Here is a 17,640-nt window from a genome sequence, read left to right on the forward strand (position 1 = left end):
AAAACACAACAGGATGTTATAAAAATGTTTTCTTAACTTAATGAGTAACAATTAACGAGGATTTTACATTAAAAAAATAGTTGTTCAGTATGACATGTGGCTAGATCCTAGTATGTCACATGCCTTGCGGCAAAAACTATCACACCCCAACCTAAGGCAAAAATGTCAGGGCGTGAGCATGATTGTTCACAGCTCGAAGATACTATCATAAATAAAATGTGACAATATCTATTTAATTATTTTATTTCAAACAGCACACACTGTTTTACAAATATGACAAAACAATTCAAATAAGTGAATATAAACATAAGTAACGATTGTCCGCATTAAAACTTAAGGTCTTGTCTAAGTGTCCTTTTCACGTCAAACTTTAATTCAAAGCAACCTGCATATGCGTAGAAAATAAAAGAGTTTGTCAACAACACATGTTGAGTGAGATGATCACTAATTTTGATACTAACAATAATATGTATATAATATATGATAAATGTTAAATGCGCAAACAAACATATGTGAGTAGTAATTAATCAAACCATAACAAACAACATACAAACCATAGACATGCTAGTGTGCCATTAAACCGTTGCCAAGCGAATCGACATCGATTACAATGGCTGAGATTGTCGGTTTACATTTGCCAAGCGAGTCGGCCTCGGGTTACTACTACTTCCGTATGATCATACTATAATGAGAATATGTTGGACCTCTCCGAATGTGATAAAGTAAACAATTAAACAAGTAGAAATTAGCAAATAGCATTTAATTGTTATACACACAATGATTATGTTTGCGAGTTTGTGTATATATATATATATATATATATATGATATAAAAATATAATAAATACGCATATGCCCCCAAAATATTCAAAAATAGTAGATAAAAAGGGAAATGCTCAAACTCACCTTAGACTAAAGGCAAGTGAATACGATTACAATAAACAAGTTAAAGATTAAGCGAGTCATCCACAAATGCATCAAACTAGATAAATAATCAGAACCTGAAACTTTGTGATATGATAATAAGTAAAAACGAACTCAATGCAGCTGGAATCAATCGAAACGAATGTTTAGAACTCAAGTTACGTTAAATTTAAGATTTAAATGTGTCGGTGCTGACCAGAATCTGAATAGCGATTCGGAAGTCAGGTTTTGGTCAATAGCCTTAAAATTTCATTACGAGAATAAAAGTCTTATGTACCGAACGTTGAATCCGAGCAGAAGTATGAGAAAACGCAAAGTCAAACTTGTTGGCTATTTTGCCTTTTAACGGTTTTTAATGAAATTGACCAGTCAGCACCCTTCAACCACTGAAATTGATTGAAGGTTATTGACTAGGGAATATGTATGAACGATTACTCGGTTTACAACTTACCCAGAAAGTGAAGAATCAACCACAACGAAGAGTCAAAGGTCCAATTGTAAGCAAAGTCAAATGGTTTTGCGTGTATCTTCAACAATAATGCGAAAACTGAAAAGTTTGATGAAGCACAGAGAGGGGTGACGGCCGAGGATGATGTATTAGGGTATGAGGAAAGTTTATGATAGATAGTATGATGTTTGTTTCTATAATATATGCAAAAACAAACCAATTTGGTTAGTTTGCTCGTTTCCGAATAAGTAATTAATAATGAAATCAATGAAAAGATCAGTAAAATTTATGCTTGATAAAGGGGTTATGCATATGAACATGTATTTTAGTTATATTCCTTTTCTTGGACCTTAATTCACTTGATTTATGCCAAAAATAAGCGATTTGGATGCTAAAAATGAACTAGGAAACGAATAAGTTGTAGAATCTATATAGCATGCTCATGGCAGCGCGAGACGGTGAGGAGGGGCTAGTCACGCGGCGCTCTGGGGTTGGGGAGGGAGAAGTTTGAATTTTGGTAATTTAGGTCCTTGTAGTTTGAAAATTGGACAAATAATGAACCTTTTATGCATAGAACAAGAAATGAACATCTTAGAAAGTATAAGGGGGCATAAAATGAATATGTAAATCTTTCATACTTATGAATATTTGATTTTGGTTAATAACAAAGATCTAAAAATAGTCCCGGGTCGGGTAAACGAATACGAGTTCGAAAAACCCGAGATGTTACAAAAACTCTGTTAGTCGAAAATTGAGGGTATTACAGATTGGTATCTAAGCCATTGGTTATAGTGAAATTCGATTGTTTTCGAAAACTGGTTTATAGCTGTTTTCAAAGCTTCGTGTCAGTTTTTACAACTTGCAAACCCAGACATACATTTCATTCATGCATGCACTACATATGTCTAGACGTAGTATCCTCAACACATTAATTTCACACTTAGACATATACTCGTACATGACCATCATAGATAAACCTGCATAGTATACACATTTCTTTGTACTTGAGGTACACATGTACATAACAACAAAACATTTCAACGGATTTTGGGTATGTCGGCATCATCCACCAAATTTTCCTTGGGCGTGGAGCACGTCAATCTAGTTGTCACATCAGTATCCACACCTTTTCTCATATCACCAGAGCCGAGGAAGATACCAGCTTGCACATAACAATGACATCGTCGGGAATGAGAGCTGTCTTAGGCCCTTGTTGGGGGCAACACCAAACAAGTATAATCTCATCGGGAGTTGGGTTCGTCGAAAGCGAGTCCCTTCTCTACTTACCAGTGACAGTACATTGAACTCTCTAGCCTTACTCTATTTTCAGACAAATCCTGTGGGTCTCATGTGAGACACACCGCATTGAGGCAGATCCTTGAAGGCACTCTTACATAAATCCATTGGCGTAGAGATGTCATAACTTTTCTGAGCCATACGCTCATATCTTTGGTCGATACTCTTGGGAGGAAATATTGACTTCCTAACCGAAAACGCTTTGCTTATTGCATACTCGAACTTTATTCCGACTTTGATAGCAAAACGATTACTAACTTTATTCCTAGTTATATATATTAGTAAACATGATTCATCTCTTGAAGACATACTTACTATGAATGTTTGTTTCATGAACTTGAATTCATTTACAATCTGTAAGGTTGAAGTCTTTTAGTGTGTTCGTGTGACATTCCACATTGGTTGGGGAGAAGAATGAAGTCTTCTTTATAAGGAGATGGATACCTTTCCCATCATAACGCATTTTGGGTGCTTAATGGTAGTGGAAGAGAGGAGAACTCTATAGTTAAGCGTGCTCCGGTTGGAGTCGTATCAGGATGGGTGACCTCCTGGGAAGTCTGCACCTAGGCAACCAAAAGCAAATCCATGAGGTGATGGTGGTACGTCCTAGCCAAAGTGGATAATATTATGATGTGGCTGTAACACCCCGGCTTTAAGCGGAATACACCCGGGTGTAACGTACATATCACTCATAAGCTCATAACACTATTAAAGCGACAAAAATTATATTTAATTCATTTTATATCATCAAAAGTACACACATTGTTCATAAATAAAAGAAAACAATAACACTTCATCAAAAAGTAAATAAGTTCTTTATTTCAAATATCCTAAAGTATACTAATGATCTTCGTCCTTAGCACACCATCGATTCAACCCGTAACACGTTGAAAATAATAAATTTTGTCAACAATTAAGTTGGTGAGTTTTCATAAGTTTTTACGTATACATATATATAAAAACTCGCGATTCAACGATAGCTATACAATAAATAGTCAAGCGTAAAATAAATAAAATTAAATATTGTCGTCTTCCCGTTCATTTAGCCGAAGCCGTTGAAGTCAGGGAAATGAGAACCACCTTACGTAAACAACCGAAGTCGTAACGTTAGAAGGCGCGGGTACGTCCCATCGGACCCTCCCACTATGTGTATGCGCTTGTATTTGCATAACTTCCAAAAATAAAACAATAAAACAACAAATACGTTCACGTATAATCATAAACATTATGCACGAATAATATTAACATGTATGATATAAGTGAATTGGTTTGTAAACAAGCGCATAACTAACGAAAGAAAAACTTGTGACGTGCCCCAAAACATTATAAAGCGTTAAAAAATGGGGTTATGAAGAACTCACTTGGAATGAGGAATACAGTACGAGAAAACGGTTAATATTAGAGTAAGCTAGTTGGTCCCGCGAGAATTCCCAACAATTGTCCTAATTATTAAGGCATAAATAAAATAAATACTTAAACGAAATAAACGAACAAGACACAAAGAGATAGGTTTATAACGGGTTTAAAACCAAAAAAAAAAAAAAAAAAAAAAAAACCCGTCCAGGGAAGGACTCGAACCCCGGTCTCCCCTAGTCTGGAGCCTTAAATCAACACGCGCCAGCCAACTGGGCTAGTGCTACAATTTGTAAATGGATCGTAACGTGATTTATATATACAGACAAGGAAATTTATCCCAAAATTGAATATAACCCTAGATTCATCATATCGAAAATTGATCATAGTTTTCCCTTTGTCAATCAAAATTGACATAGGGCTTTTGTTCCTCTACGAAATCCGACCCATATGCAGTAACAATTAACTCAGATGGTTACGAATTGAAATAAAGTGATGGGTTAGGGTTACGACTTGCACATGGGATCAAAACCCAACTTGGGCAGCTTCTATGGTGTAATTGATTAAGGGTTTTGGTTCGAGATGAAGCATGGATGGTATGCGATTCGTTGATTGCATTATAATCCAGTATTTATAGGCTAACAAGGTCATGGTCAGTTCGCGGATCGAGTTAAAGAAATTGATTCAAATTGATTCGTCTTTTGGCTGTCAATTACACAAGGTTTCCGTAATAGATTGAAGGCATGTAGATTAAGGATCCATAAACTCCAGATTTTGCGGGTCAAATGAAGCAAAAATATGGAAGGGGGAGGGGTCGCCGGTGATGATGGGGGAAGGGAGAAAGGGAGGGAAAATGGTTTTGGGTATTTGCGATTTAGTCCCTTGTGTTTGGCTTGGTGATCAAAAGTTGTTAAAAGAAAGGTGTAGGGGCTAAATTGCACTTGATAGACACATTAAATGCAAATAAACATAATATAATTAATAAAAATTCAACGATTTTATTAACTATGAGGATTCGGTTACATATGTGTAATAAAAACGAAAACAATTTTAAAATTTGAAAAATTGACAAATGTCATAGTGGCGGTAGCTGGGCTGTTACAGATAGTATCAGATCTAGGGCCCGACCGGTGGTGTCAGGTCCCGCGAGAACTCTAGACCCCTAAGGGGGGTGGTTGTGACATCCCACATCAGTTGGGGGAAGAAAACGAAGTCTTCTTTATAAGGAGATGGATACCTTTCCCATCATAACGCGTTTTGGGCGCTTAATGGTAGTGGATGAGAGGAGAACTCCCAGTTAAGCGTGCTCATATGAAAGTAGTATCAAGATGAGTGACCTCCTGGGAAGTCTCCACCTGAGCAAACAAAAGCAAAATCCATGAGGCGATGGTGGTACGTCCCGGCCAAAGCGGAGAATATTATGATGGGGCAGTAGCTGGGCTGTTACAACTCGGGTGAATGCTCGTACCGTCTGAGTTCCAACCACCGTTTCTGGTGAAACTCTCAACCAATCAACAAATGACGACAACTAATCTTTCGCTGACCTTTCTGTTGTTAGTAGTATTTTATTCTTGACAGCCCAATATGTGGGACATTTTCAAAGAAAATTAAGGGCGTGACAATTTCAAAGAAAATTGAGGGTTGACAATTTTCAAAGAAAATGAAAACCAAAAAATAAAAGAATGTTTTATTTTACGTGTTCAAAAGCAGTTTCTTCAAATATTTCCAATTTGGAAGGATATAAACAAACATTAATTTTCTCTTTATTTCTTTTCTCTAATTCCTCTCATTAAATCAACAAGGAGAGGTGTGATGGAATCAGATAAGTCACACAAACACATGGCATCGCGACATTAAACAGATTCATAGAGGAAACGAAAGAAAGAGGATAGAAAAAGAGACGACGAAGATGAATGAATAAGATAGATGAGGGTATTATATGAGTCATGCAATGAAAGAGAGAAGCGTACATAAGTGAGAATTGAAATTTTCATGAATAATCAGAAAAATGCTTTTTGATGTATATATAATCTCTAAACAACCTTAAACATAAAAATAAAAAAAAAGAAAAAAAAAGAAAAAAAGAACCAATTTTGATTCCCATGTAAAAGCATCCAAAGTTAAAGAAAGAAAGAAGCTCAAAAACATGAATCTAGAGTGGGCCAAACCAAAGGCATCCATCCACCCAAGCATAAAAAAGAAAGAACCTGCAGAATTGAAACCGTACACATAACATAGTTAAACCCTAATTTAAGAAAAAAAAGGGGCACAATCTCCCTGACAATGACCTCCAAAATAACATAAAAATAAATAAAACTTCAGAAACATAATATTAATTATTAATTAATAATAATAAAGCAACAACATCATCATTGATTTGGAATTGAAATACGAACCCCTCATTTGCCCAATCCTCACTTTCTCTCTCTCTTTTATTTCATTTCCCCCAATTAGGGTTTCACTAACCTAATCTCCTCCCTCATTCGGAGATGTCAACGGCGGCGGCGGAGAAAGACGACGAAGTGAAGGGCGGCGAGCTGTTGTTCTGCGGCACGACGGCCTGGGACACCATTGGCCGCCGGAAACCCTCGCCTGAAACTAACTTGGTTTCGCCCACACGCCTCCGCCCACTCGTCGGCGTTGACATTCGCTTTGTGGCGTCTGGGTGTGGTCAGTCACTCACTCTTGCTCACTAATACATCGTCGTTTTAATAATAATAATAATAATAATAATAATAATAATAATAATAATAATAATAATAATAATAATATTTTTTTAATTGAAATGTTGTTGGTATTATTATTATGTAGCATCTTGTCATTGTGTTGCTGTGGATGTGGATGGGCGTTGTTACACTTGGGGTCGCAATGATGTAAGTTGATTAAGATTAAAGATTTAATTTTTATTATTCAAAGTTAATATTTTTGTAAATTAATTGGTGTTTGCAGAAGGGGCAGCTTGGACATGGTGATCAGATTCAACGCGATAGGCCCACTGTAGTCTCTGCACTTGCTTCGTGAGTTTGTTTTTTAAATAGTTCTAGATTATTTTTTGGCTTATGGGTTTGTTTTATGAGTCTTGAAAGTGATTATGTGATGTTGAATCGGTTGATTAAGATTAGGGGTGAGCATAAACTAGGTAAGACTCGCAAGACCGGACCCAGTTATTTACTATAGGGTTGGTTTTCGGGTTCTAAGAATGCTATTAAACGGATGCGGGTCGGGTCTCACGGGTCTGACCATTTTCTCTTTACGTAGACCGGGTAAGACCCGCGAGGCCTGACCTGATCAGACTCGGTTATTTACAATTTGGTCGGGTCCCGGGTCAGGTCTCACGGGTCTGACCCGTTTGCACACCCCTAATTCAGATGGTGAAAACGGGTTGTACAAGATAGTGTTTGCTTCAAGTTGTAAGAATCAAAAGTTTGAATTAAATGTGTGCATGGGTCGGTTTTGGGCTTGAATTGAATCAAAAACCAAAAATTTCGGTTTTTTATTTTTTAAAAACTGTTTTGTTTCAGATTCTTGGTTTTTGAAATTTTTGCGCCAAAATTTTTTTTCTCAAAATTAAAAATGAAAATCCACAAATTTGGTTCAGTTTATTCGGTTTTAATTACATGTAAAATCGAAACTGAACAGAAGGTACGGTTTTTGGGTTTTTGTTTGGATTCAGTTATTTCAGTTCCAGGTCGTTCTTTTAGGTTTCATGCAAACTTCTAGTTTAAATGCTTGGTGACTTCTGATTTTTAAAAAAATTTAACGTGATAGTTAATAAAATGACAGAATAATGAACATTTTTTTTATGTAAAAAAGCAGAAGTTTTATGAGATGGGAGTTGCAGGTGTCTAGTTGACTAGTCAGGTGAACTTGATTAAAGTAAAACCGATTTTTTGACTCCTAAATAGATGGATTATTACTTGTTCAAATCTGAATAATTTAATAATCTAATACTTTACTAGTAATGCTTGATATCTTTTCTACATATACACATATTTGTCAAAATTTTATGTTAACATTTTTAAATTCATGAAATAACAATAATGTTTCTTGATTTTATTTTTTAAATTTCAGGTACAAAATTGTTAAAGCAGGGAGCGGGAAAGCCCATACGGTTGTAGTAACCGAAGACGGTCTCTCTTTGGCTTTTGGTTGGAACAAACACGGGCAGCTCGGTTCAGGCTCAGTGAAAAATGGTGAGTTAATTAAATTAATTAATTATTGTATTAAGAACATAATTATAAAGTTGATTACTTTCTTTTGTAGAAATTGAGTTGTATCCGGTACGTTGTCTGGTATCTGAAGCCTTGAATGTTGCATGTGGAGCTGATTTTACTGTATGGTTGACTCCTAATGAAGGCGCTTCTATATTGTATGGTCAACGCATTTTTATTTTATGTTTATTATATTGGTTTAAAAAAGCTCGAGGTGCTGCTCAATGTACCAGCAAATAAGCTTTATTTACAATTAGAAGCTACATCTGTCTCATCTGTTTTTAGCCTTCTAAACGAACACGAATGGAGTATGTTTGTGTCCGTTTGTTTAACACGAACATTAAACAGGCGGAGGTTTTTTTTTTTTTTTTTTTTGTGCTCGTTCGTTAAGACAATGAATTTGTTCGTATTCGTTTATGTTTGTTACTTTGTTTATTAACGGTGTAAACAAATGGTTCACGGACGTAAGGGAATGAACATAACTGAGCTAAAACCAATTAAAGTAAATGTGTTGGGCCTAAAAATTATTAAAACTAGATAAGTTGTTACGGGCCTAAAAAATTTAAATGAATAATTAATGAACGTATATTATGAACATATATGAACGAACTAGACACATGTTCATGTTTGGTCGTTTATTGATTAAACGAACTTCCTGCCGAATGGATAGTGAACATTCTGTTTGTTTACTGTCCTATCTGTTTTACATATAAGTTTCCTACAAATCCTAGTTTTGGCCAATTTAGACTTAGAATTACATGAACCAAGTTTATCATGATTGTAAATTCGGTTGTTTGTCTGGAAAATTTATTTTTTTGACTTTATGTTTGTTGGTTTTTAGAACGGCTGGCCTTCCACAATATGGTCAACTTGGACACGGAACCGACAATGAGGTATGCTCAATAACATATTTGCCACACCTTTTAATTTTTAAGATTTGTAAGATCATAAATTTACATTTTGTAAGATAAAATTATTATTCTTTGTTTACAGTATAATACAAAAGATAGCTCTGTACGACTTGCTTATGAGGCTCAACCGCGCCCTAAGGCAATTGCTTCTTTTGCTAATGAAACCATAGTTAAAGTGGCTTGTGGATCGAACCATACAGGTTATTTCTCAATTTTATTTATTTATATTTGTTACAATTCTTTTGTTTCTAATATGGTTTTATGTTTAGTTGCTGTGGATTCAAATGGCCATGTTTACACGTAAGTTTTTCTGCACGGTTATAAAATTTTTGATAAAAAGGTGTTCATTAAATAGTTAATTAATTTATGGCCTTTTTACAGGTGGGGCTTTGGAGGATATGGGAGGTTAGTACCTTTTTTACTTTTTTAATATGTAACTTTTTTAAAATTTTTATTATGTTTTGACACGAAGCTGTACTATAATATAACAGGCTTGGGCATAGGGAGCAAAAGGATGAGTTTAGCCCTCGCCGCCTTGATGTTTTTACAAAACATAATCTTGTACCTCCGGGTGCAGTCGTGTCTGCTGGTTCTGTCAATTCTAGTGTTACTGCTGGTATGCCAGTTTGTTCTTCTTTTGCACATGTTAAATATGTTTATTATCTAGTGCGTTTCAAATTTACATCGTAAACGATTAGGTTGGTTTTTGGGTTCTTGTGAATGATAAATTTGTGTGTTCAGGTGGAGGGCAGATGTACATGTGGGGCAAGATTAAGAACACGGGTGATGATTGGATGTACCCTAAACCTCTCATGGATCTCAGGTTTCTACCTTTTTTCTAACTAAACGGGCCACGTTCGGGTTGACATGCTTAACCTGTTTAGTTCCTAACCAGTTTATTAAACAGGTCGACACGTTAACCTGGTTAATCGTTGACCTATTTATTACAAACCACCAATCCGTTTTACGCGCTTATAATATGATCACTTGCCATCACCTTGTTGACTTGCTAAGATAAGTGGGTTAAACGGCCGTGCTTGGGTTGACTTGATTAACCTGTTTGGTTCCTAACATGTTTGATTAAACAAGTCGAAAGCCAACCCGTTTTATATGTTTACAATAGATATTAATCCGTAACCTGTTTAAATCATTTACGCAAACTGTTAAGATGAGCCTGGGCCCTGTTCAGGCAACACATTTTTAAGTGTGTTTTGGGTTCGGGTTGATGTGTTTTACACCCATAAATATATTAGCTGTGTACGGGTTAACGATTTAAACTGACACGATTTTCTCAGCATCAAGTCTAATGAAATTGTAACCTAAACTTTTATTTAACATGGCTTTTGTGTGTAGTGGTTGGAACATACGCTGCATGGATTCAGGCAGTATGCACCACTTTGTGGGTGCAGATAGCTCATGTATAAGTTGGGGCCACGCTCAATCTGGTGAGCTCGGATATGGACCCCACCAGCAGAAGTATGCTACTTTGTTTTACATTTTCATGTGTGCTTTCCTATCTTCAAAAGGCTGTAAATTCGTTTAAATTTTGTTTGGCAGATCGTCTTCTATCCCAAAGAAGGTAGACGCGCTTGAAGGAATGCATGTTTTAACGTAAGTAATCTGGTTACGATTTTATCCTAATTTAGTAATTTGAGATCCTTATGTTTCTTAAAGAATTGAAATTTGCCAAACACTATTTTGTGGTTCTAATTATCCTAACTCTTTCATTGTTGTCCTGCAGTGTTGCATGCGGTTTTGCTCATTCTTTGGTGGTGGTTGATCGGACGAATGTTGGTGATCAACTTGATCAGGTAAACTCCATATTGTAGTCTTTTAATTTGTGTATTTTGTTCCAATGAAGCTAATAATATATATTTGAGGTGGTAATTTTATATCCATTCATTTATTAAAAGGTCCATTTGGGCCGAAAGTCGTTCAAATCTGACCCACCGGCCTATTTTGATGAAAATTTGGGGTTGAATCAATAACTGCGGTTTCGTGAAATGGCAAACCACCCGGTTTTAACCATTGGCACCATATTTTTATCTTCTAATTTTCAAAATTGATATTTTGTATTATCATTGTTTTAAATGATAAAGATGGTTCATGGTTCATTATTATGTTATACATACATGACTCTTATTCTGAAAATGAAAAAATTATAAATAAAAAGGTTAAACGGCTGGTTTGGTTTAAGTTCCAAACTGTCTGCCGGAGCTAGGGGTCGGTTTGTGCTCGAACCGAACCAAAAGTTTGAGTTTTTGTAAACCTTTCGGTTTCAGTTTTTCGGATTTTGGTTTGAGCTTGATTCAGTTTCGGTTTTTCAATTTAGGCTTCAAAATTTTTGGGCCGAAAAAATATTAGCCAAAATAATACATTTCGTCTTAAATCTTTTTTATCGTTAAATATTTGGGTTACACTGTTAAAAAAATTTTAAAATTACTTAACATCCACAATAACTAATAAAAATCCAGAAATTTGGTTTTTTAAGAATTTTAATTACCTGCAAAACAGAAATCATTATATTAAAACATAAAACCAAATCGTCAGTTTTTGTCTTGGTTCAGGTTTTTTAGTTTCATGCACACCCATAACAGGAACCGTGCAAATCTCACACGGGCCAAACCAACCAATTTGCTTGTTCAGTCAGTTTCAACAGTTTATGAACACCCCTAACCCTTAATTCTTTACAGCTTGAAATATATGATGGAAAACCCGCAGGTGAAGAAGGGGTTGAAGAACCTAGTACCGAACCCCCAGCCGCCAAACAAACCACCACCCGAAAGGCGGCTACACCAAACAAAAGGAAGAAGAAATCCAAGGAATCTTCAGAATCAGAATCTGAAGAAAACAATTATGAAGAAGATGATGATAGTGACTCGGATGCTAACGGTTTTGCAGAGAAGAAGAGTAAAAGAGGTGGGAAATCTTCCGGCAGAGGCCGTGGCAGGGGCCGTCCACCTTCCGCCAATAAGGATGGCGGGGCGGCACCAGCACCGGCTAAGAGAGGAAGAGGGAGGCCGAAGAAGGTGTGAGTTGACTCGGTTGTACTTTTTTTAATTGTTTTGACTAACTTGTATTCTGATTCGGTTTAGTGTTTGGAAGAAAGGTGAGGATGGTTAGAGGATGATTTGCTTATTTGTAACGTTGATTTATTTTCGAGTTTTATGTATTTTTTTTGAATGATTTTTCTTGAATTTATTTTTGGAAGCTCTCAAACAGCATATTTAAAATTTTAAAATACAAAAAATCAATTAAAAGTAATGAATGGTTTCATAAATAATAATAATAATAATTAAAAATAATAATATTTAAAAGTTAAAAAATATATAAGAATTGAAAATACAAGTGCAGGGCTAAATGTGGACACAAATTGTTTCTAGTTGAATCCTTTCTTTGTACGTCAACTCGTACTTTGATTACATACGAGAATAGAAAATCTTACGAGAACACAACAAAATAAAATATAAAATCTTACGAAAACACAACAAATAAAATGTATCATTTAACTTCCCTATTCCTTTTAGACATCAATCCAAGAACTCAAGTTCAAGCAGACAACCACGAACTCCCATTGACTCTCGAGGTAATCATTACATATGGTGCCAAGACAATGCTACGCTATTGACAAGGATTTTGTGGTGCTCAATGGGATAGATGTATATGTTGCTAACGCTAACTGGGGTTATATATCGTTTGACGGCTATAGCCAACGAGAATCAATGACAACACTTTGATTGTCTCTGTGACATTCGTCATTTTTAAAAATCCGAAAACCCGATCCATTTTAAAATTTCGATACTTTTCGCATCAATTATTAATAAAATCTCCGTATTTATTGAGTATTTGATTGTGTTATTTAATTGTTTATAATTATTGTTGTTCTTCAAGACAGGTCAACCGCCTTCTTCTAATCCTCTCTAAATTCCCGCCTTTTGACTCGTTTTTGCAAGTGTTGGATGGACCTATACTATTTTTTGTTGATAATTAACTTTCTCCTTTACCAAATTGGGTCAAAACTCATTAATTTGGTGATTACTATTGCTTAAAACTTACCTTATCACTAGCTTATGCAATTAAGCACTTCAACCTTGTTATTAATGATTTGAGACCTATATAACGCCTCTCAAACTTATACAAATTATTTACCATAACACTTTATACTTTCAATTGTGTTATTGCTTTTTAGTTGGTGCTAAAATCCAAGTTTGGCCAGAAAAGTCAAACCGATCAAGTTCTTTCTTCTTTGATATTCTATCCTCGGGTACTTACTGTCTTATTTCTGTACAACATATCATGTGATCATCATCATGTTGTCACTCTAAATTAACAACCGTGGTTGTGTTTTCACTATCGCTCATCGGCACGTTAATGTTCGGTTAAAAAAAGTTTTTTGTTAAAAACTAACTTTTGCAAAATTAATAAACAAGACTAAGATTTCCCAACATACCACTCTATCTTATCATTTCAAGTATGTTAGACATAAACCCGAATCAAAACCGAGTTCATGTCTGACCAAAAACATGAAGTACTCATTAAACTTAGTTTATTAAATAATATTCGGCTTGGAAACGAACCGAAATCATTAAAATTAACTAGTAATTATTATAATCTTTATTTTTTTTCTAAAATTAAAATAAATTGATTAAAAATCAAATAACTAACCTATTTCATTTAACTTATAAAAATAGAATAAAAATATATTTTTAACAAACTTTTTGTTTAAGAGTTATAAACCGAACATCTCGGTCATCATTTCTTATATTTCCTCAACCATATTTTGATCATAGTTATTTATTTATCTAGGGTCGCTTGTTGAACCGAACCCTGTCGGTTCACTCACTTAAAGACATCTTCGCATATTTACTCATTCTTGCTTATTTAACATATGAGTTTTTCATACCCCCTTTTAACGCTTTTAATATTTTTGGGGTGTAGCATGTTACAAATTTTTATCTCGTTAGTTATGAAATTGTTTACAAACAGATTCACACATATCGTCGTGTTAATATTATTTTCGCATTTTGTTTATGATTATATGTGAATTATGTGCAACGTGTTTACTATTTTTATGGTGGAAGCTACGCAAACACAAACGTATACATATAGTGGGAGGGTCCGACGGGACGTACTTGCGCCGTCTAACGTTACGACTTCGGTTGTTTACGTAAAGTGGTTCTCATTTCCCCGACTTCTGCGGCTTCGGCTAAATGAACGGGAGGACAATACTATTTTATTCCATTTATATTATGTTTAAATATTTATTGCATGACGATCGTTGACTCGCGCATTTTATATATATCTATATACGTAAAAACTTATGAAAACTCACTAACATGTGTTGTTGACAAAAGATATTATTTTAAACGTGCTGCAAGTTGAACGATGAAGTGCCAGGACAAGAAAACTAGTTATACCTTAGAATTATTTCAATGAATAATATTTTTTTCATTTAGATGTAATGTTATTTGTCTAATTATCAAACTATTTGTGTACTTGCAAAATTATTGAATAAATTATGGCATACGATAGTGAAACTGCAACTGTTGTTATCAAGTTGGTAGAGGGTCAGATTACCATTATTGATCCAAGGGATTTGCTAAGGTTTGGTGAGCAAGATATCAAAAGACTGGCTATGTTCTAGATTCAAGCATCACCTTTGTTTGAAGAGGCAGCAAAAGAGTACACAGGAATGGTTGCATCCATGATCAGAACCAAGTTATGGGCTGGTGCGTTAAGAGAAGCTGATGTAGAGATAATTATCAAACCATAATGAGAAAAGGCTATAAACCAAGGGCGGATATTGTTGGGTTATATTTTGTGGTTTATACTTTGTTTTCGGTTTTATTTGTAATAGACCGGAATCCTTACGGGTTGGGCTTGGGCTTAGCCTATATGGCTTGTACTAACATATATAAGCTTAATGTTTATCATTGTTATGAGAGGCTAGTTAATTATATTCTCTCTAAGGCATAACCGATTTGGTATTACGGGATTAAGTACCCGACGTTTATAATAAAAGTGTGCTTTAAATCTTGTGTTTTGTGTTATTCTTATTCGTTTCTTGATTCATCACGTGTTTGGATTCCGCCCAATCATGTGTTAAGTTGATATTGCTTTGTACTGATCCAGATTCGGGACTCACATTGATCAACCATCATGTTAGTCATACATGGTCCCTCGTTCGCGCCCTAATACCATTAAGAAACGGACCACAAGGGACACGAAGTATGTAAGACCTACAAATGAAATCGTGCATACCCATCGATGGGAATGGACCTCGGGGTGTTGCTTGATAACGGGGGTATGACTTTTAGTGGGGAACACTTGCTGGTTAGCCGTTCTAACATACCTAAACCATATCTAATGGCTTTTTGGTAGACTTGCATGCTTAGGTTTAGCCGGACAACAATATCTTTGATCGTCTTAGCTAATTCTAAATCATTAAATTTGCGCATTAATTGTGCTATCATTTTGATCTGCTGATTTTAAGGTTTAAGTCAAGTTGATGTGGTTTGATCCGGTAAAACTATAATGAAGCATGGTAAAGCATTTTCGAGATTTTTAAGTGTGGGTCCCACTAGATCATAAACCTAAATTGTATCTGGTCTTATACTTCAAAGCAAGTATGATGGGCATGGATTTAAGTGGACAAAAATATCGATAATGGACCAGATCTAGCAAAGTATATGTGTGCTGGAAAATGTTCCTTGATTAGTCCTAGAATGATTTGATCCCAACTTTGTCTAAAGTGTAAAATTGAGTCTTTTTAGAAGTATAGTTTTTGTGTTTAGCTTGTTTTTAGTTTTATTTCTATTACTTTTAAGACTTTGTTATTGAAATGCGTATTTCATGGGAACTGGCTTCATACAAAATTGAATGGATTAATATTTTATAGCAGCCCGTTATGTTTCTATTGATGGATTAGGCCAAGTAAATTTTTTGTGTGAGTTTGGCTGGTTTAAACAAAATCTCAAGATGATTGGTATTTTTAATCATGGCCCGTTTTCGGCCCAAATCACCGAATTCTCATGAGATAAATACTCTTAGGGTGTGTTATTGTCAAATCAATCATTCACATTTAGAACCATTTTCTCTCACTAAGCCTAATTCTCTAGAGATTCTATCATCATCTTCAAATCTTTCATATATTAATAAAATCATCGATTTTAATCAAAGTTAAGAGAACACAGATTATCGTGTGGTTAACACTTTTGATGTAGTGTTTTGAAGGTTAATGTTTTGATCTCTGATTTTGTCATTCACATAAGTGTTTCATGAAAATATATGACCGATGATGTGTTGGTGATGCTTAATTTCATGTTTGGAAGTGTTTTTAGCGCACTATTTAAAAGTTTCAGGCGTGTTAATGGAGATATTGGTATGCTGGACAAGATGGACACGAAAATCGAGAAGCCATGCATGCTGATGACTCTTGGTTTCCAGTTGACCGAAATCGCTTGTGTTGACCAAAGACCTTATTTGCTGACTATAATCTTGTTTGTGTTTAACTGTTTAGTTGTTTGGTACAGGTGAAGGTTAATCGGATGAGCTTAAGGATAATCCTTTTTGGCAACAAGGTGAAGAAAATGTGGCTCCAAGAGAAAGAGAGGTTATCATTTTGTGGAATCTCCAAAAGCGCAATGGAAAGAAGAACAAAAAGAAATTACTTCAAGAAGGCAAGAGGTTCAGAATCAGATTCGTGAGCCAAAAGATGGTTAGAACGGATGCTGAGCCATCTGGATGGGGTGCAAAGAGTGGAAAGGAATATGAAATTCCATCTGGATGGGGTGCAAAGAGTAGAAAGGAACTTGGTCAAACTTACATGGACTCGTGGGGATGGAATCCTGAGGCTGAGCAAAAACTGGACCAGGATGGCGGTTGGAAAAACAAGGAAAACTGGAGCTCAAAACGAGACCGTTAGGACTAAATAGTGCTCCAAGACCAAACGTACCGGTAACCGCAACAAGAAAACGTGTTGATTTATTCATTCTTCAAGAAGTTTTGGGAAGAGCTGATGCACATTTTGTTGACAAGATGTGAGAGAAGAAAGCAATAAACCAAGGGGAGATTTCTAGGATATATTTTATGGTTTATGCTTTGTAATAGCGTTTATGGTTTTGATTAGTGATTGAGGGATTTCAGTGGGCTTGACGGGTTTTTGGGTTTATATTGGGCTTGAACTATGTGTATATATACTCATGTTATTATTGTTTAGGGAGAGACAACACAAATATGCTTTGTAATCGGTTTTGCTAGAGGGACTTAATTACCCGACACAATATAAGTGTGCTTTAAAGTCTACCATTGTGTTTATCGTTTGTTTTTCATCTTATTCTTGAATCATAACTTTGTTAGTTTCCGCATAAGAAAGTGTTAACTTGATATTATATTGAAAGATCCTGCCTCGGGACTTACAGGATCCCCCCCACCTGATCGTCTATTGTTTAAAAAGCATGAAGCTAGAGTGTCTAAAAAATCATCATACGACAGAAAAG

At 35.4% G+C, this 17,640-nt stretch overlaps 1 protein-coding gene across 1 annotated transcript; it reads left to right on the forward strand.

The window, feature by feature from the left end:
* Positions 1 to 6,509: 6,509 nt before the first annotated feature.
* Positions 6,510 to 12,313, forward strand: LOC143606189 (uncharacterized). The gene is made up of 15 exons (XM_077082042.1): positions 6,510 to 6,690; positions 6,832 to 6,893; positions 6,970 to 7,037; positions 8,092 to 8,213; positions 8,284 to 8,389; positions 9,073 to 9,124; positions 9,225 to 9,342; positions 9,412 to 9,442; positions 9,524 to 9,547; positions 9,634 to 9,758; positions 9,884 to 9,965; positions 10,496 to 10,618; positions 10,700 to 10,753; positions 10,884 to 10,953; positions 11,836 to 12,313. The coding sequence occupies exons 1-15, from the start codon at positions 6,510 to 6,512 to the stop codon at positions 12,175 to 12,177; spliced, it is 1,560 nt and encodes a 519-aa protein (XP_076938157.1). The 3' UTR covers positions 12,178 to 12,313.
* The last annotated feature ends 5,327 nt before the right edge of the window (positions 12,314 to 17,640 follow it).

The sequence above is a fragment of the Bidens hawaiensis genome, unplaced genomic scaffold (genome assembly GCF_021521415.1).
Source record: "Bidens hawaiensis isolate Kalapana, Puna unplaced genomic scaffold, B.hawaiensis_p1.1 tig00073446_1, whole genome shotgun sequence".
Taxonomy (NCBI): domain Eukaryota; kingdom Viridiplantae; phylum Streptophyta; class Magnoliopsida; order Asterales; family Asteraceae; genus Bidens; species Bidens hawaiensis.